The sequence below is a fragment of the Tetrao urogallus genome (assembly GCF_951394365.1).
Source record: "Tetrao urogallus genome assembly, chromosome: 8".
Classification (NCBI taxonomy): Eukaryota; Metazoa; Chordata; class Aves; order Galliformes; family Phasianidae; genus Tetrao; species Tetrao urogallus.
In genome coordinates this window covers 6,449,529-6,470,307 of record NC_136821.1, presented here as the reverse complement: position 1 = coordinate 6,470,307, position 20,779 = coordinate 6,449,529, and the positions used below count along the sequence as shown (strand labels likewise).

The 20,779-nt window shown below is 40.2% G+C and overlaps 1 protein-coding gene across 1 annotated transcript in view; it reads left to right on the top strand.

Moving 5' to 3' along the window:
- Nucleotides 1-437: 437 nt before the first annotated feature.
- The window catches only part of CCNT2 (cyclin T2), a gene marked incomplete at both ends in the record, with an annotated part of 21,969 nt that continues 1,627 nt past the window's right edge, over nt 438-20,779 (top strand). The window contains 8 exons of the mRNA XM_079538871.1: nt 438-715; nt 1,166-1,247; nt 8,555-8,683; nt 9,715-9,775; nt 10,812-10,874; nt 17,127-17,172; nt 18,517-18,680; nt 20,731-20,779. The exon at nt 20,731-20,779 is cut by the window's right edge and continues 22 nt beyond it. Coding sequence (XP_079394997.1) covers nt 438-715; nt 1,166-1,247; nt 8,555-8,683; nt 9,715-9,775; nt 10,812-10,874; nt 17,127-17,172; nt 18,517-18,680; nt 20,731-20,779 — 872 coding nt within the window. The remainder of the gene's footprint in view (nt 716-1,165; nt 1,248-8,554; nt 8,684-9,714; nt 9,776-10,811; nt 10,875-17,126; nt 17,173-18,516; nt 18,681-20,730) is intronic.

Genomic DNA, 20,779 nt, shown 5'->3' with positions numbered 1-20,779 from the left:
CGCAGCACACGTAACTCTGCGGGCTGCCGGCCCGGGCTGTCCCGCCGCTCTCCCCTCCCCCCCGCGCGCCCTCTCACGTTCCCGCGCTCACACGGCGCGAGCCGACCGCCGGCAGGCGGAGAGAGCGAGGGGAGGGCCGAGCCAATCAGCGCCGGGCAGCGAGCAGAGAAGAGGGGCGGGCCTACGTCATTTCCGTAGTCTAGAGAGAGACCAGCTCTTTAGCAGGGGCCGGCTGCGGAGATTGCGTAGCTGTTGCAGCTGCCGCACTTGGGGGGGTCAGCCTACGCGTGTCGCGTGGAGCCATGATTTCTCGCAGGCCACGTGACGCTCCACCACTCAAACGCACACGAACGTGGCGACGCTCTCGCCGCGGCGCTGCCGAACTCTATGGTCGAGAGTAGATAGGCGGCGGGCCGTCCTATCTCGCGAGAGCCGCCATGGAGGGCGGAGGGGAGGAAGCGGGCGCGGCGCTGCCGCCGGCGGGCGGGGCCGCAGGAGGAGGAGGGGGAGGAAGTGTCATGGCGGCGGCGGGCTCAGGCGCGGGCACCTCGGCGCGGGGCGGCGGCGGCTCCTCGGCGGCCTCGCGCTGGTTCTTCAGCCGCGAGCAGCTGGAGAACACGCCATCGCGGCGCTGCGGCGTGGAGGCCGACAAGGAGCTCTCGTACCGGCAGCAGGCGGCCAACCTCATTCAAGACATGGGCCAGCGCCTCAACGTGTATCCGAGCGGCGGGGGCCGGGCGGGGAGGGAAGGGCCCGGTCGGGGCGCCCGGGGTCGCGAGCCGCCGCTATCTGCCGCTGTCCGCCGGCAGGGCCTCCTCGCACGTGTGCGGGAGCCGCGGGAGCTGCCCGCTGACGGGGGTCGGGCCCGGGGACGCGGCGGGAGGAGGGGCCGAGCTTTGTCGGCGCGGCCTCGCGGGGCTCTGAGCGTCGCTTCTGGCTTCGAACAAAGCGGAGCGAAGCCTGGGATCCGGTAGCGAGGTGCCCGAGTTGAGCCGGCGGTTCGCACCGCTCTCCCCTCGCCGCTGTGCCCGTGCTGCGGCGCTCCGCGCTTCTGCCCGCCCGTCTGGCGGGGCTCCGGGCAGGCTGTCGCGCCCGGCTGGAGGCGGCGTGTAGAAACAGCATCTCCGTTTGTTATCGTTGCTGCTTCCTTCATTCGGTGCTCCAGATCTCAGCTGACGATAAACACCGCGATTGTTTACATGCACAGGTTCTATATGCATCACTCCTTCACGAAATTTAATCGAAATGTAAGTATGGTTTTATTTGCGGTAATCACGTGCACGTAATTTCGGCGGTAAAGCTGACACGTGCTCCATTCCTGGGCTGGGTTGTGGAGCTGGGTGTGTTTGTAGGCATTCTGGCTTTGTGTCAGTGCTTTTGGTCCGGCAGCGATCGTTCCTCTTCAGGTCCGAATTACTTGATCGAGTAGAAATTACGTTTTTGTCTTCTGCCCCTGAAATTCACAACAAAGGCACCATCAGCAGACACCTCACGTGTGTGCAGGATGCACCCGGTGGTGTGAATCTGGCTGGCGCTCGTAGGAGCGCTATTAATGAATGGAGTGGCAGTGCTGGCGTGCTGCGTCTGCCAGCTGTGATACGGTTATACGTGGGTCTGCAGGGGTTGTGTTTCTGCTCTTGAAAATTAATATAACTGTGCTTAGCCGCTTTTGTCTTAGAGTAGTTTGACAATAAGTTGTGTTAGACAAGAAAAATCTTCTGAGTTCATAAGAAAATGCTGACTGTCCTGTTTGAGCTAGTGAAGTAAGCATGCTGAGTTTGAATACTTGTGTGTGGTATGAAGAACAAAATTCTTCAGGAAAAATACTATTTTTGTGGGGTGTTTTTCTTTAAGCAACTATGGAACTTTAAGATACCGTTTTGAAGACTTAAAGATTTTCTTTTTTTTTTTTTTACATCCGGAGTATCAGATGCGGATATCAGAAAAAATAATATAGTATTCTAGGTTTCTTTCTTCTCTTGTGTTGTTTTGGTTTTTTTTTAAAGACTTAGTACTGATTTTGCAGAATGGTTAATGGCGATAGTGGGAGGTCTTTAAGTGACGAGGATGGTTTTCCTCAGACCTTGGCTTCTTTTGATGAAAGAAATAAATGCAGAGTGTGACTGATGTTAGGATCTAGGCCAGAGAAGACCTTGGTCTCGCCAGAGGTAGAACATTACAAAATTGGCACTGTCTGAAATGCGGGCAGGTAGCGATCACAGTAGGTTGCAGTGGTATCCTTTGTCTGATGTTGCATTTCTGTCGTTACTGGCTAAGCACATGGTGTCTGGTTTGGTGTTTATTGAGCAAGGCATGCATATCAGACTATAGACACACTTCAGAAAGGTATGGAATTATTTTTGTGCAAAGCTTGTGGTAAATTCAGACTCCTGCAGCAGGCTTGGCACCAAGACTGTAGTGTTACAGGTTTTGGGGATAATAGCTAAGACTGTAAGCACAACCTCAGATAAGCTTCCATCAGTCTGAGAAACTTGAACAGGAAGAAATATGTGATGTACGTTTTGCTCATGTAATGATAGAGAGATATCTGTTGAACTGATGTATGTACCAATCAAAAGGTACTTTCCTAGAACTGCTTTCTAATTTTAGACCAAGAATAGCACACATGCAAATAAATTCCAACAGGCTTTGTAATTAAATGTCATGGAATCATAGGCTGGTTTGGGTTGGAAGGGACCTTAAGGATCAGTATGTCCTTTAGGAATGTTTCTGAATTAATGAAGGGAAGGCAGTGAAAGACTTGTCCTCTCCTTCTCTGCCTCTGTGTGTGGTGCTACCAGTGGAGCAGTAACCTGGAGCTGGTGCTGCTTTCAGAGCTTTCCTTGGCTGTTTGTGGACTTGGTAAGCAAGGTAGTTGCTTGGAATGGAGAGGTGCCCCAGCAAGGGCTTGTGTTGTCACACAGCTGGATTAATGCTTGCCCTCCCAGCTAGTAGTTGAGGATAGACTTAGCTAGCAAGAAGCTTAGGCTGCTGTGTTCTGGTTTTCACCAGATGCTAGAAAATGCCAGGTCACTTGGAAATGGAAGCATGGTGCTACTTGGATACATAGTGCCCTCCTGATGAAAACCAAGCCTTACGACGTATTTTTGAGACTTAAAGTTCACAAGTAAGCCATCAAATGGCTGAATGCCATTGGAACTCCACATGTTAAAGGAGAAGAAATTGTTATGTGTAATCTCAGGTAACAGTATTCAAGTGAAAGTTAAAAGCTAGTACGCTGTAAGTTAGCAAAGGGAAGTACTGGTTTCTGTTGAATAACTTTCACTAGTTCTTAATTAGGCCAGACAGTAGCTTTCTGTGTGTGTTGATGGAGAAGTTAGATTTTTTTCCCCACTATTCTTCTAGGGAGAAGGGGGTGATCTCAACATGAGCTGCTTTTAAAATTCTTATTGCCATACCATCTGGCAGGTTCTCTGTAGAGAAAGCAAAAGCCGGGGTCTGTAATAAATACTTAATATCAAATCTCCAGAGTACTTGGCAAGCTGAAAAAGTTAACAGTGTTTATCTGCTGCAAGAAGAAACAAATCTCCTTGGAAGTTAAGTAATAAAGTACTGTCAGTCTTGAAGCTGAGACCAAGCTAAAATGGTCTATGGAGGGAATCAGTTGTGTTTCTTCATGTGTGCATGTAGTGATATTTATCTGTGGAAAGAAGGAAAGCAGAGGATAGGAATGTAGACAGCCACCGGTTGGAATTGGTTATGATCTGCCAGTGGATGAAATTTAGACTCTTTTCTTGCTTTATTGGTAGGTTAATGTTTTTCACTGAGTAATAAACACTGGAGTGTTTGTTATGAATGATTGTGGGGTTGTGCAGATACATGTAATATGTCATATGCACTTCATTGTTTTAATAAGCAAGTTTTGTAATGGAAAGTAGCTTACTGAATAGATGTGCTAATTCTGTTGTTTCTTCCTAAATATAATAAATTATTGTTTAATAATCCTGCACGCTTTCAGGATTTTGAGAATTGTCTGTGAGTAGGGAGCAGAATTAACAAGTGTTTTCATTCACTAGGCCCCCAGGGGTGGGACACAGCAGTGTGGCCAGTCCATTCTGAACATATTGCATTTACTGCCCCAGAGACCTAAACCCCATGTTTCTTGAGAATTGCTGCAGGTTAGCAAGTCACTTTTCAAATACTACAGTTCATCTTCAAAGAACATACTTTCAGTTACAGTGATTCCAGCATCAAATAGTGAATACACAGCAGGGTGAGACCCTGTGAAGTTGATGTGCTCCAGCTGCTGGTAGAAACTTGCTTGAAGCTGGTAAACAGAAATAGGTGTGCTAACTACTAATCTAGCATGCAAATTGCATTTCAGCAGTAGTGCAAATTATTCTGTGTTAGCAGTGAACTGGAGTGTATCAACTTTGGTTTGCTGAGCATAAATGTAGTCAGTGCTAAGATCGGGGGTGGGAGAGTTTGCTGGCTTGAACAGAAAGTACGAGCCTGTTACAGTGATACCTTAAAACATCTTAAATAGTACTTGCAGAAGATTTTTAATTTTCCTGTAGTACTTTGTCTGATGCTATATAGCAAATGCCACTTATAGAAGCATATTATTCGGTACACTGTGATTTCAAGAACAGAAGGGGGAAGAATCTGTGGTATGCTGGAGATGAGAGGTAAGGCATCCAAATGATAGTTGTATTTTTAAATCTAATCCTTAAATGCCATGTGGAATACCAAACAACTGGTTGATGATGTCAAGTTTTCTTTGTACCACGCAGTGGGACACAGTAAAGTGCCCAAAGAGAGACTGCAGGAGGAATTTTTCCTGAAGTACAAGGTAGGTGGCTGAGTGTGCAGGGGTTGCGGGGGTTCTTTATTTCCCACTCCTCTGTTCCATTCCTGTTTTCTGTACCCCATCCAAACTGCAATATTAAATAATTGATTTTGCAGCTGTGCAAGTTCTCAGAACTTTCATAATACAAGCCAGACTTTAGAGAGACTGTTTTTGAGCATTTGAGTTGTTTTTACTCTTACATTTTAATACATTAGTTCTTTTTATGGAATATAAGCTGCTGGTGGTAATGATTTTAAAAAAAAAAAAAAAAAAAGTGAAAACTCTCAACTTTTAGAGTGATACTTGCAGCTCTATCATAGACTCATAAACTGGACCCATTCATTGTCTGAACTACAATACATCAAGTTTAAAAACATGGTAATATTGACATGGGAAGGGAAAGGGAATTCTTAGAAAACTGTGTACCCACTGGAGATGTATTCTGAGATTCCAAATGTCTTCCTTGTAGCAACACTGTCTTTACAAAATGTCTGGTACTATTTATTGTGAAAAGGACTTGTACCGCTTCTACCAATGAAACTTGCTGTGTAATGCCCCTTGGCTGTCATCATAATGAGGCTTGTATGTTTTGTGTTTTTATTTCCTTGGCATTTGGGTTCTTATTCTCTGAGCTAGCAGGAAAGTGGGATGTAACTTCACAAATGAAGATGTTGTTCAAATCTTATTTTGATTGTGCGATAATTTAAGTTATTTGGCTTTATGTCAAATGGGGATGCTTGTGTACAAGAATCTTACAGCTTTGTCAAATGTCTTTGATACTTTTTCTGCTACTTCAAAGAGTTAGAAGTGAATGAAAGCTGAATGAGTAATTTTGAAGTTACGTACTTAGAAGGCGAGGTGTTCTTTGCTGGAGACTGCGCATGCCAAGTCCAAAACTTTATAAGGGTTTTGTTTTCCTCAAATCAAGGGATGTAAAAGTACTGACCTACTCCAAACTGGGAAAGTGAGCCCTAGTTCTAGCCAAGACAAAGACCTGAAACTCTTTGGCCAGAAGCCAACACTTCCTTTAAGTAAGTAGATAATTGTGGCGTGTGTAGAATTCTGATGAACCGGAGCTAAATAGCCGTTAATCAGGTTGACTTTTATCAGCCTGCAGAACCATTTTCTGTAAGGTCCTGGTGAGGAGGCTTCCTGACTAGAAGTGACACCTCTTGGTAAATTACAAAATACCCTGATAAGTGCTGGCCTTCTTCAGAATCAAATAAAGCTTAACTGTAGTCAGACATAAAATAATATTGACTGAGGGTTTGCTGATAACTTAGTTGTGTAGTTCTTGGTGGTTTGGTTCAAGAATGTCTCTGAAATGTAAATATTTCCATAATAACTTCTAGTAGTTGCATTTTTCAAAAAAGTAAATTTGGAAACTTCCAATTGTGTAGAAATAGACTTTTAATTTGGATATATTTGAATTAAACTTCTATGCAAAGCTAGAAAAACGAAGGCCTGAATGCCAGAACAAGGGACAATGTTATCCTTGGAGGGGATGGTAAGGCAGGAGTGAGGGAACAACAGCGCAATTGCTTTTGCTGGCTGCGTAGGCAAAATCAGCTTCTGCTGTTCTTCACCCCAGCTGTAAGGCACTGCTGCAAATAGCTGGTTTAAAAACAAAAACTACCATCGTGAAAAGCTGGGAATTTTCTTTTGAAGCTTCTTCCCACTGTCCAGCCTGTTTCTAATTCCATATACACATACTTGGTTTTTTTTCTTTCTCAGTGACTCCAGTGTGCTGATTTCACGGCAGTTTCAGTTTTCAGCCCATCGAAGTCTGCCTCACTGTCTTTTCATTGAGTTAAAAAATGGAGCCTGTTAGTCTGCCTGGTGTCCTCATGAATACCTTGTCATGTTTGTCCAGTGTGCTGCCAAACTTGTTTCTTTACAACTCTATTATTAAGTATTTCCAATTTCCTTCTCAGTAGTTTGGGTTTCTGTGGATAGCTGGGCCTCTGCTAATTTGGGTCAGGGTTGTTTCTGAGACCATAATCCTTGTTATTAGGCTGGCCCTGTTGTAGGAGCTGCATGTTGTATTTAAAGGTTTGTCCCCTAGCTTAACTGAGACATATGTTAATTAGTATATCCTAGGAATTTCTTCCAGAATTTCATGTCTTTATTTCAAACAATGTGGGTGTAAATTTCTCAAAAACAGTCAGGATCTTAAATCACAGTGTTAATGTGGCTTTGCTCAGTACTGCTTGGCATGAGACTTTTTTTCATTCATTTGTAAGGGTTAGATTACAAGTTTCTTGAAAATGGAGTTTTGTCTCAGCTGTGAAAGAACTTGCTCCCTGGGACTTTTTGTTTTGTTTGTTTGTGGATTTTGGTGGATTTTTTGAAGAGTATTAGGTTGTTTGGTTGATGTGCTTCTGTGCCTCAAAGGGTACCTTGCCTTCTTTTCTTCAATTGTCAATTTTTCCTTAATCTGCCAACTTACAAGTTTTACTTAAGATCCAAGTGGACGTTTCAGAGGGATTTGAGGAGACTTTCAGATGTGTCAGGGGAGTACTTTTTGCCATCTTAAACATTATAGGTAATTACTACGTGTTCCGTTCTGATCAGCTCATTGCAGTCCTTTATATATTGGGAGTTTTTTTTTTTTTAACCAAATGTTTCATTTTGCATAACGAAGGGCTACTTACAAAGAAAAAATGTAGGGGGAAGTATGACTACGGTTCAACTCATTCAGTTCTAGTTTTATGGAGTGATTAAATAGAAATCCAGTATTTGCTCTATGAGCACTGTGCATTAATTAAACACTCATCAAACAGCTATTTTTGAATTACTGAATAAATGCTTAATTTTAATTGATCTAATCTGCTGATATCTACATGAAGATTTCTGCCATTTTTAATTGGAATTTAATGTGGGCAACTTTTGCATACAAAGAGGACCATGATTCTTTTAAGTCATTTGTTGTTAGCTGTATTTGTGTACAAATCAGTCGTTATAGCTGACAGCTAGGCATGAAAACTCCATTTCATTGTAGGTGATACGGAACTGTCAACTGGTGGTTTGCTGCCAACTTACGATACCTACAGTTCTATAGAATTGTTGTCTTCATTTGCAACTTGTCTTTGCTAATGCTTGATATAACTGGTGTTTTGTGAGTCTTTGTGCTTTGCCCTCCAGATACAGCTGGGTATATAGAAAAATTTCTGGGAGTAAAATTCTTTGTTTAATCAGTGGCTGCGCTGTGATGTTATGCTTACTATACTTGCATTCGTATAACCTATAGTTAGTTATGTGAGCTGTTCTTCTTAAAGTTCTCTGCCAAGTTGCTTGCTTTTTAGGAGAAACATGCTATCAGAACTTGATCTCAGCTTTTTTGACTATTACTGAAAAAGTGCTGTGATGGCTCATGACTATGCTAGAACTTAGATGAACTTTCTCATCAAGTGTATTTAGCTTGAAAAGTATGTTCTGGTGTGACTAAATCTACTGGACAAAATCTATTCTTTTTATGTTGAGCTAGAATTAGGTTGACCTCAGATAACTTAATATAATGCAACTTAGCTTTTATGCTACTCCTTTCACAAGCTATGCTACTCCTGGGAAGATTGCATCACTTACAGATTAAACATGATGAGTTACTTTTACCATCTTCCGTGATTTTGGAACTGCTTAAAAACAAATAATTCAATGTCTAAACCTTTTCTAATTATTAGCTTACACTTTCCATTGAAAATTTAAGTCCTATTTGTAAAAAGTACACGTGTTTTTCTTCTTCAGATTATATCTCCTACGGCATTGTTCTTGGCTGCGAAAGTGGAAGAACAGCCACGGAAGCTGGAACATGTTATTAAAGTAGTAAATGCGTGTCTTCATCCTCATGAGCCACAACTGGATACAAAGTGTGATGTAGGTCAAAGTCATGATTTAAAGATATTCAGATGATGCTTTGTCTCATGAGCTGCTGCATTGTCTTGACTGGATTATTGCTATCTACAAATGAGAAAAAACTTGTTTGAACTATTAAGTAATACAGATCTCTTGTATTACTTAATAAAGCTAATTGAGCACTGGAATATTTGAGTTATGACAGTTGGACAGAGTTATGACAGTCCTTGAACTTGTATTATTGCTAAGACTGGTATAGTAGGAGTCTACACAAGGCATTAAAGAGGTTTCATGTGTGGTTCTATAAGTCTCGTGCTTCATGTAGACATCAAGATGCTGATGAAGAAATGCTCAATCTGAGGCTTACTGTGTGCCATTTTCTACACTGTGTTTTAAGGGATGCTGTACAGATGTCATCTCTGCTGTACGTTTGGTCTTCCTGGCATTTGCCAGACTTTGTGCAGCTCTCGCTTAATTTTATTTCTTTTTATGATGCTTCTTAGAACCACGTGTATGAGCAAGTAAGGGGGAAATGCATCAGTTACTCTGTGTAATGGTCTGGCTGAGCTAGTTACGCCCTGCTGGGTCTGAACTGGCAATCAAAACTATTTGCCATACTCCCTGTTCATGAAGTGACACACGGAGCTGTATTAGATACATATTTGAGCCCAGACAAAGGCTAATTGGGTATGTCCAGCTGTATTTTAATGTACTTGTCATAACCTCCTTAGAGATACTTGAGTTAGTTTGCACTGGCAAGCCTCCACAATGTGTCTAATGTCTCCCACTCTCCAAAAAAAAAAAAAACTGCTACAAGTATCAAATCCAGGGTAAAGAAACTTTACTGTGAAGGGTGATTAAGCTGGTATAACTAAACTTGCAAGAACATACTAATAGATACAGCGAAGCATTCTGAGTTGTCAGTGCCCTGTGACATGGGTAGTGCTCTTTAATTTATATTGATCATGCCTATTAGTTAAAAAGGAAGTGTGTAATTGAAATATCGAGACAATAAATACCTGTGTCTTGACGTGTTTGCTTGTTTGTTTTAGGCATATCTTCAGCAAGCTCAAGAGCTGGTTATACTTGAAACAATAATGCTTCAAACTTTAGGTATGTCTTCCTAAATACCTTTTGTGCAGCCAGCTTCTCATGAACCAGTAATGGGACCCAGGTAGCAGAATTTTTTTTGATGCACTGCTAGTATATTAAAATTTCACTAGTTTTTGCATGTAACTTGTGAGTCTAGTTCCATATTGTGCTCATTCTGGAGAGAAATGTTATACCAGTACTTCTTAAATGTTTGGATAGTTTTTTGATGGAGTAAAGAAGTATACCCGTCAAAATAATATAATGGTGTTGATGTTTCTTTATGTGAGGTAGCATGTACTAAGTTAGCTGTGTGTGTTCTGAAGCAAATGGTAAAAGCTTCATGCCAAATGTTCTTCCCCGTTTTGTCTTTAATAGAAAAATGTGATTGCGTAGGGTTACTGCCTCTGAACATCAAAATGTTCACTGTTACTGTTTAATGGATTCAGGTAATTCCAGAATCTGATAAGAAGTTGTTTTAGCTTTAAAGTGATGTCAATAAAGACAAAGCTGGCAGGCCTGAGAACACTGACTTGAATACCACTGAGTGTGTGTGATTTAAAAAAAAAAAAAAAAAAAAAAAAAAAAAAGTTAATAGTAGTGACCCATTTTTTAAAATAGCTCTATAAACAAAGATAGCTTTCTGGAGTGACTGGCCTATAAATTGTCTTAGTTGGTAATCTCATGGATGCAACATGTCTGTTAGTCCCAGAAATGATTGAGTAAAGTGCATGCATGTGCACACATTTCAGTGTCCATGATACAGCTTGTGCTGACTTACAGATGTACTGGAAACTGTTCTTATGTTGTTCTTTAAAAATGCAGTAGCTTCACAGACACTATACAGAACTTGAGAGTAATGCAGGAATATTGATCTTTGAAGGGCTCTACTGTTTACCATCAACAATATGAAAGGATGCAGAATAGAAGGTACTTAGAGTGTTCCGTGATCTGTGTTGGGAAGGTTTTGCAAGTATTAGGTCTTAGGGAAAAGGAAGAGTTTTCTGTGTATTTTACAGATGAAAATGTGTTGTTCTAAAATATGTTCTTAACTCTTAAGGTTTTGAGATTACCATTGAACATCCGCACACAGATGTTGTGAAATGCACGCAATTAGTGAGAGGTCAGTGGCTTATATCCTCTTGTGTAAGCTCTTTTTTTGCTTTTATAGTGAAATTTGAAGATGTTATTTGTGTAATATGATCATCTACTATGTTGTCCAAAGTTTGTTTAAAGCTAGTTCCTAAAAGCCTGCTCTTAACATTTAGAGTTTGAAGAGTCCACTTCTCTGTCCTTTATGAATTTTTTGCTTGCTTAATAAATTTGATTGAGTGATCTGTTCCATGTCTTCTCAAATTACAAAGCAGTTATTAGTTGAAATCTAAATTCTGGGTTGATTTTCACTCTGAAGTAGTTTCACAGTTTGTGTTAAATAATGGCTAATGCTAGCTTTCAACCTTAGCAAACCTCACAAGCTGTGGGATATACAGAGTACATACCAAGTCTGCTATCACATGTGAATACTTAACGATGTGACTAATTGTTTTTCTAAAGTAGCGTACTAATTTGGATTAGGTGGTAACAAACTCCTAACCTTTTGTTTTGTGCATCCTCTAACTTGCATGCAGCTCATGAATGAGACTCCAGCTAGAAATTTTTTTCAGTATTTTTGTTGAGTTTTGACACGCATTTAATTCCTAAGTCTGTTTCCTTCAGATCTTAAAAAAAAAAAAAAAAAAAAAAAAAAAAATTTCTTATAAGGGATGGGTATTGGGGAATCAATTGAAAAGGCTCATAAAATAGGCTTTTTGCTTTAAAACATGTCCCTTAATTTAAGAAATGCTTGGAAATGATTAGACTGTAGTTGCTGACCTTTAGTCATTAACTTGTCTCAGTGAAGAATAGCTAAAGTTCTTCAAAGGTCTTCCTCCCCCTGTGAAATATCAGAAGGGTAGGTACAACATAACCAGGTTGACTTAGGCCTGTTTTGTAGTGATTCTAGAAGTAAGGTTGTTCTTTGAAAGGAAAAAAAAAAAGCTGCTTTCTCACTGTAAAGTAGCTTACTAGAATTTGAGGAGAGCTGGTGTTGTATGTAGCTTATTTGCATACGAAGTAGCTTTATCTCAATCTTGGGTATTACAGCATTCTTTGCTTTCTGTCCAGATTTGATTGTGACTCAGTGCATAATTGCACCTAGTGTCTTAATAGATTGCATTGGCAGCTCTGTAAGGTTTTGCCTTGAGTTTTCTTAGCTGTTGGCCAACATAAATGTAAGCACATGTCACTGATATGTGTGAGCCTCTGTGCTTCATCTCAGTGTCTGGGGGGAGCAGGAAGGCAGTGGTAAGCAGTAGTGTGAATAGTTCAGGACTTCCACATTCGTGTGTGTGTCTGATGGAAGCTTACAGTCACTGTTATGTAAACTTCATTTCCTTTAGTCAGGGGTGGATACTGCTCTACAGTTCAGCTGTTTCCTGTGTGTGCTGTCTGCCACTTTTGTGTACTAACAGTTGGTGCACTAAAGGTACATGTTATGATTAAAACTTTAAAATTTAAAGCTAGTATTTAATGTCAGTGCAGCTTAACAAAGTACTTAAAATTCAAAATGATATGAAATTTTGAAATCTGAGGACTTCACTGAGGAATGGAAGTCTGCACGCCTCAAGAACTGGTGCAAGATGAATTTAATACAATTGTTGCTTGAAAAGCTACTGAGCTGGGTAGGTGTGCTTCTTAGTGTGTGTACATATATGAATAGAGTTCTTGTCAGCATATTCCCCCCCCCCCCCCCCCCCCCGGAGTGGTATGGGCTGTGAAAGCGAGACTTGAATACCTAATTTTTAGACATGGCAAAAATCCATAAATTTAAAACATGAAATGTGAAAAATGTAGTGATGTTTGAAAGTTAATTCAGAGTAATTACTGTGGAATCTTAGCTGTTTGTATTGAGTGGATAAAGATGGATTTCTGGCAGTGATACTGTGATATGATTTGAGTTTTCTCTCTTAATATCTACTTCTGGGACAGTGTTGCTTTAATGTAGATAGGTTCTAGACTTGGATATCCAGTCCTGAAGCTTTCAGTGTATACTGAAAACCACTGTCTGTGGTAAGCCCTCAATGCTGAAGAGATTGATCGAGAGGTTAAAGCAATGTAGGGTTACTTCATGCGGTTCTGGTAATTATTCCAGAAGGCAAAGTAAGTTTGTCTTACATTAAAGGAGATTAATTCATCCAAGATTATTATGATCAAAACCTTCAACAGTATCTTTGAAAGGAGAGGGAAGGGAAGAAGATAACTTGGCTGATTGTTTAACTGTCAGAGGGTGCAAAGTTAGCTGAGGACTTAACAAGTCCTGAGTGACTTAATGAGGCTTTTTGGCTCAGCACGCGTGCACTGAATTATCATGTCAGGAGAAAATGCCCTGCTCTCTCAGAAAAGCTGGCTAAAACTTACATTTAATCACAGAATCACCAAGGTTGGAAAAGACCTTCAAGATCATCCAGTCCAAACATCCTCCTATCACCAATAGTACTCACTAAACCATGTCCCTCAACACAAAATCCAACTGTTCCTCAAACAATCCAACGTTTCCTTGAACAATGAATGAATGAAGCTCCTTAATGAAGGAGCTAAGAAGATGCCTGATTCCCTCTATCACTTTTTGTTATCTTGCATCCAGAGTGGTATGCTTTATGCTCTCACTGTTACCTGTGTTAATCTGTAAGATGTTTCCTTTAAAAAATTATATTCCGTTGATGAGGTTCAAAAGTTCCAACAAAGTCCTTTGTCAGAAGACCCTCCAGAGAGGGAAAAAAAAACTGTTTGAAGCTGATCTAGTAAGTGGGAACTGGTGCTAATAAACTTAATCTGCTTGAATTTACAACTAAAGGAAAAGTTTGATTTGCCCCAAGATTGAAACCCTTCTTGAAAGTCATAGTAGACAAAATAGATTATTGTTGGTAAGGGGTGACTGGGTTTGTGTGTGTTTGTATATGTTGATCAGGGTGTTTAGGTGTAAGATGTTATTCTTGCTTTCCGAGTTTCATGGGTTCATAAAATTGTTCCATCTTTACGGTTTAGTCAGTATAGTAGTCAAGGATGGGTCTGGGCTCAGTCTGTCTTCTGCACCATTCTTCCTCAGTGTCAAGAGACTGAGAAGAGGAGACAGGACCATCATTCCTTAGGATCTCACAGGTCTTCTAAGGAATCTGGGACAGTGGATCCATAAAGGCAAGCTTCAGTGCCCACTCCAAGGATGCTCCAATGATGAAGAGAAAAAGGGAAGAAGAAAAATAAAATCAATCATTTTGATTTGTGCCGAACTACCTTCACTGGCTTGAATTCTAGTTGAGCAGTAAAACTGCCCTAGAGCCAAGACCATCACAGTGTCCTCTTAAGCTCTGGTACACACTCAGTCTGTTCTTAGCTGCATCTGGTGAAGGGAGAAATCTGTCTCCTTATCTTCATCTTGGGAAGTCTTCCATCATTCCTTTTTTGTGTTGATACACAACCTTCTTTTGGAACTGAAGATGGAATCACAAGAATTTCTAAGATTGTTCTCGCTACTCTGCAGGTTATAAGGTATCTTGAACTCCCATGATCCTTACTAGTCATCTGTGGAAATTGCACTGTCAAGTTCTTCAAGCAAACCATAGTGGGGTTAAATCAGGCTTATGAAGTCTGCAGAAGAGATCAATTTGAGGACAACTTAGATCTCAATACAGTGGTGTGGAAAAAATCTTAGATGTGAGCTGTACTCAAGCCATGCTACAGGCAACTTTTACATTCTGAACTTTCACCTCAGTCTTTTACAGGCCTGTTCGCAAGGTTTAGCAGCTTCCAAAAAATAAAGCTGCCAGGACTGATCAGACCTGAAGACCTACGCTATGGCCTTCTCCAGTCCTTTTTAGATAAAACAAGTGTCTGCCAACAGCTCCATTCAGAGGCCTGTGGATTTTTTTTTTTCCCCTCACAACTATTTCAGCAGCCTTCTAGTCTTCTGATATTGATTGGCTTATCCCTGGTCTTTTTTTTTTCCTGGGGATGCTTGCACGTTTTCTCAGGGTCCCAGCCACTGTGCTCCCAAGGGTAACTTGGCAATTGCATTTTCATGATTATGTCAAGATCAAAGTTAAATTTAGTGTTGAAGAAAAGAATGAGAATATCTTGGAGTTGCATCAGTTTATCTGTGTGACCATATCCAATAAAAAACATTTTTGCTTCACATTGGGAATTGCTTGGAGTCAGTAGGTTTCTGGGAGTTGTATCAGACAGCCAGTCCTGTTTCAAAATCTTGGTTAAGTAATCCCCTGCCTTACAGTTGCTTCTGCAGCGGTGAGACAGGGTAAGTTTTTTAAATCACTCCTGAATGAAAAAATATGAAGCTGATTATTAATGTCCGATATCAATCATCTGCCCTACATCTTACCAGTTGAACAGGCAAGCTGTGCTGGCTTGTTTTAACCTCTGTACTTAATATGATTTCGGGAATGAACTTTCTTCTACTTTGCTATAAAGGAAATATAGAAACCAGGATTTATTAGTTTTAATTTTAGTGGGCAGGCTGTACTGAAGAAGAACTGCTCTAAATGTAAGAGAAGAGTTTGGGACAGTTGTTTTCAATTGTGCCTTGTCTTTACAGAGACTTTTAATTATTGAGCTGAACTTCCTTCTGATTTTGGCAGTGTTGGTTATTTAGCTGTAAATCCATTCAAACAAGTACGATACTGCTTGTAGTGTAGGTAAGGTATTTATCGCATTAATTTTTTTATTGAGGCTAAAAATGTTTGTTTCAAGATGTGATTCTTTTCTTCCAGGTATGTGTTTTGATTTACTCAACTTTCAAGCTGATGTTAAATAGAAGTTTTCTGGCATCTGCTTTTCTTCCTTTTTTGAAAGTGCCATTTCACTAAGAGTAGAGATGCCCCTTGGTCCAGTCCCTTAATTACAACATGCTGTAACTGTCCAGAATGTAGAAATTATTGAAGGTCCTTCAGACATTACTTTGAAAAACAAAGAGCGAGACATCAGTTTCAGTCTTGTTAAACCATTCTGTGTTTTCATTTGTTTTTATGATCTTAGTTTAGTTTTTCTTTTCGGTAATATTGCCTTGTACTTTTTTTTTTTTTTTTTTTATGAAAGGGAGTGGAAGAGGTTGAACTCCATGGTTATCTGGCATAAACTACCACTGTAGTTTGCAAACTAATTATAGTATAACCCTGTCACGTAGCTCGCCTTTTGATTATCATGGATTAGCAGAATTTGTGTGCAGGAATGGATCCTGTTACCTCGTTCCTTCCATGTTATTTTCAGATTATGGCACTGTCTATCTGCGTAGCGTGAAGAAAAACCTGATTTATACTCTTTGGCAATCATTAAAAATAGCTAAATCATGATTTTAATACACTTCTTTTTTATTAAATGTTAAAGGCCACTGCAGTATTTCTCAAATTTAATCGAAAGATCATTTAAAATAAAGTTTTGTGACAGTATACCCTTTGACATAAAATTCAACAATACACTTTCTGCAGGTAGCACTGATTTCAAGTGATAGCGTCAAAGTAAGAATTCAATGAAGGCTGCATTCAATCTTCAGTTAATACCATTGTGCCCAGCTATCCCATTATGTACATGTTACAGTAAGTTCTTTTACTTGAGTGAGGATCACTGGGGTTTCACTGGTAGGGGTCAATGCTAGATGGTTGTAACAGTGTAAGTCATTGGCTTTTTGTCTGTGGTACGTTGCAGTCTCTTGCATATTTTTTTCTGACAAAAATGCAGTTGTTTACTACTTATCGGAAGCTTTGACACAGGTTTAACAAGTGTGGAAGAAAATGATACGAGTATTGTGCTCTTGATTAGAGGGAGCAGAAAGCTTGTTTTTCTAACCATCTAGCTTGGGAGCCGTGTTCTGAGGTTCTGGGGAGAAACGTGTTACAATTTTATGGGGGGAGGTGGGTTCTCCAGCCATACTGTCGTGTTCCTCTCTAAGAGCAGAACTTGCATTGTAGCGTTTGGTTTTCATAGACTGCCTTGCTGCAGTCTGCTGTTTGGGTGGGGGGAGGGAGTCAAGTATTTCTAGAAGACTGCTTTCATGTATGAGGCTTTAGTGGGGTAGATAAGGAAAGGGAAACAGTTCTGTGGGCTGAGTGAAGGGAGAGTCAGTGGACCAAAGGTCTGGTCCATCTCCAGTTACTGAATGTAATGGACACTTTTGTACCTTGGAAAGACTTAAAAGGCTAGCTAGTTAAATTCAAGTCAGTTCTGTGAAAATAGTAAATGGTGCTTTTGGAAGGTAAAAACTTTTAATTTTGGAATGAACCTGATAAGTTAGCATAGATCCTTAACCACTTTGTTTTTCTTTTTCTTACAGCAAGCAAGGATTTGGCACAGACATCCTATTTCATGGCTACCAACAGGTTGTTATCCTGAACCTCTTTGTTGCACTGTTGTAGCACACTATAGCTTCCTTTACTGCAGGGCCCCCTACATGTGTCTTACCCTTGTTGCAACAGGAGACTGGGCCATCTACAGTGGTGGTACCTTTCTGTTTGCAGTGCGGTGTATTGTACAAGGGCTTGATGGCACAAAGGGGTTAAATGCACAATGAGAAGTGTAGTGGTGCTTTCTGATGACATTTTCTCGATTGTGAGTGCATAAGTCTAAAATTGGTAGCCTGAATAGCAGCTAAAGATTACAGAGAGCTAAACTTAACCTAGAAATTCGAGGATCTTGGTAAGTACAAAACTATTTTTAGTTTACACTTCTAGTTAATGGCAGTTTTCTCTTAACTTTAAATATGTTGATCCAGTCTTAACTTATAAAATTGTAGTGGGCCTGAAGTCTTTTCATCTGGTTGATTTTTTTTTATTTTTTTTTTTTCATTTCAAATAGACTAGAAGTAATCCAGTGTTCTTCCTTTTAGAAACAGCTCTTTAATCTTAAATACGTGTTTTAAAACTTAAGTACTTCCATAAATTTGAAGTTAATTGATTCCAGATGGAGACTGTGTATGGATAGGCTGTTGTAGAAAGACAGAATTTGAGAGTAGGCTTTAGTGTTGATTTCATGATGACTGCAGTTTATTTCTTGCAAGACAACATTGCACTTTATTAGGATAATACTAGATAGATCTAGTGTATAAGTAACATCTACCGGTTGGTTAGTTATTCCAGACAAACATTTCTTGGTGGTTCTTTAGTGGGCAGATTTCTGTATTTGAAGTAGCTGTTAAGCTGCAATGAAGCAGTGAAGCTGAACCGAAGCCTCTGTGCTGCTGCCAGCTGGAAGCTGCAGTTGAGTTCACAAGTACCGCAAACTCAGGCATGGTGAAAGCTAAGCTCAAAAGTAATTCACTTGGCCTCTGTGAAACTTTGGGTATCTTCATCTAATCATCTAAATCAAAGACTGTATAATGAACTGTATTTTCCTTTAGTGTAGTTATAATTTTAATGGTCCATATTACACTAATTTCTTTTTTAGCGCTTATATAAAAAAGTGGTGAATTTATTTACTATTAACCGGTCTTTTTACAGGAACAGCAAATTAAGCGTTGTCAGATAAATGCCTTGCCCTTTGTTTTACTAAGGCAGTAAGGCACCTTAAGAATTTAAACAGAAAAATGTTCCATGAACTGCTGCTGTTTAACTGCTGTTGTTTGACAAATGATCTTAAGCTGTGTGTTAATGGCTGATTTGTTTGGTTTTCTTGTTTTACATGTTTGATTTCCTTTGGTTCCTCATTACAAAATTTGTGTGCAACAGTCTTCACCTTACTACGTTCTGTCTTCAATACAAGCCTACAGTGATAGCTTGTGTGTGCATTCACTTGGCCTGCAAGTGGTCCAACTGGGAGATTCCAGTATCAACTGATGGAAAACACTGGTGGGAATATGTAGATCCTTCAGTTACTCTGGAATTACTAGATGGTAAGTAATGCTGCCTTTTCACGTCTTGCAAATGCTTATTAATGTGGCTGTAAAAATAGTAGCACAGTATTGTAAGAGCATGGCTTTAATTCCAAAACAAATTTCACTGATTTCACATACTGAATCTTCAGGTAAGACAAAGGTATAGGAGAGGGAAGAACTTAGGAAGACGGTTTTGAAGCCCATCTTATTTAAACTTGTGAGCTGGGATTTCCATGTACCTTTCGTAGGTGCAGGTTACAGTTTTGCTTTTAAATGTGTTCCAGAGCAAGGAAACCAGGCAGACATCTGTGCAAGTCCATGTAGTTCCGATAACTTTATCTGTATCAGTGTTCAGATTTCTGGTTTCCCTGTCACTGAGACAACTGTTCTCAAGTCATAACATAACATTGCCAAATTAACAAAGGTAATTCTGTGTTAACAATTTGGTATCACCTGTGATTATCTCAAACTCTTGCAGAAATGGTGTTCTCTTGTTTGAACGTGCTATCCTGTTAGTTTGTGGATTATGAAGTTCCAAAGACAGGAACTGCATTTACTACAGTGGAGTCTGAATTTAAAGCCTGTTATAGAGGTGGTAGTTTCTAGGGTTCTCAAATATTTTGGTCTTTGCTGGTAGTTCTAGATGGAAGAACTTGTTTCAGAGGAGTGGTAGATGTCTGCTGGCGTTATATGGCTGACCATAGCTCCCCATGCCCTGCTTTTCATGTCTGCTGAGTTTTTATTTCTTAATGACAGAATTGTTTGAAAGTGAAAATCTAAGCTGATGCTATGTGAAGCACAAAGCCAGAATGAACTTGAAGCTGAGAGTTCAAATGCTTTTGTTCTGGGGCTCCTCAGGTTGTTACCTGTAGCTTGAAATACTACTCTGCCTTCTCATCTGGCTGTTGGCTATGCGTGTGTGGTAAGCAGGCATCACTGTGGTTTTTAACATCTTGGAAGATGTTCTGTAAGCCCCCAGTGGACACCACTAAATTCTTAAGCATTTATGGAGCTGGTGTGTGTAATTGGGACTCAACAGTGGATTAAATTGATGAGGCAGTTTTGCAGTTCCAGTGCCTCATTACCCTTGCCGTAAAAGATTTTTCCTTACATCTAATCTAAACCTACCCTATCTGAACTTGAAGCCATTTCCCCTTGTTCTGTCACCACAGACCCTGCTAAAGAGTCTGTCCCCTTCTTTCCTGTAGTTCCCCTTTAGATTCTGAAGGGCAGCTGTCAGATCACCTCACAGCCTTCTCTTCTCCAGGCTGAAGAGCCCCAGCTCTCTCAGCCTGTCTTCATAAGACAGGTGTTCCATTTCCTGGATCATTTCTGGGGCCCTAACTTGCTTCGGAGTTCTGGAGAAGCCAGTTCTTCTAGACCTGCAGTAGGTCTACTCTGTCACTATTTTTTTTTTTTTTTTTTTTTTAAGCTTATGAATAAAATTAAATTTCAGTTGAAGGTAATTTTTTTGTGCAAGCTGACAGGTATGAGATCTAGCCTTCCTTGTGGCCACAACTTTCAAAGGGTTTTTCTTCTAAACACAGCCAGCTACTTTGCTTTGAACGCAAATCAAAAACTATTGTTTAAAATAGTGCTTCAGAGGGTTAGGTGGCTGATATTTAGCTCAGAGCTGTTACTGGTTGTTCCTTAATTTCAGTGGAATAACTGAGACCGTTTTCTTTAAAGTCTAAACTTCTTAACTTCACACAATAAATGCTTAAGCTGAGTGACAAGTGTGTTATTAGGTGCTTTTGTTTGTACAGTTTCCTCTAGAAAATCTTTCATCTAATAAATGCAGACTCTGCAAGTGTCTGAATAACATTGGAAATGTGGACCTGCTTTCCAGAATGTGTGTGGTGGTCAGAGGTCTGTCTTAGTGAAATACTGTAGCTTTATTTGTTCAGCACTTGACAAACAAGATTTTGATTAAATAATGATTCAAATCATGCGTAGCCTGCAGTAAAAGCTGCTGAAGTAGTATTCTGTTAGTCTAGAAAAGCTATAGAAGTTAAAGCTGCTTACTACAGAATCAGATGTAAAACATCTTTTTTGTTTCTCTACTCAGAACTAACTCATGAGTTTCTTCAAATACTGGAGAAAACACCTAGCAGGCT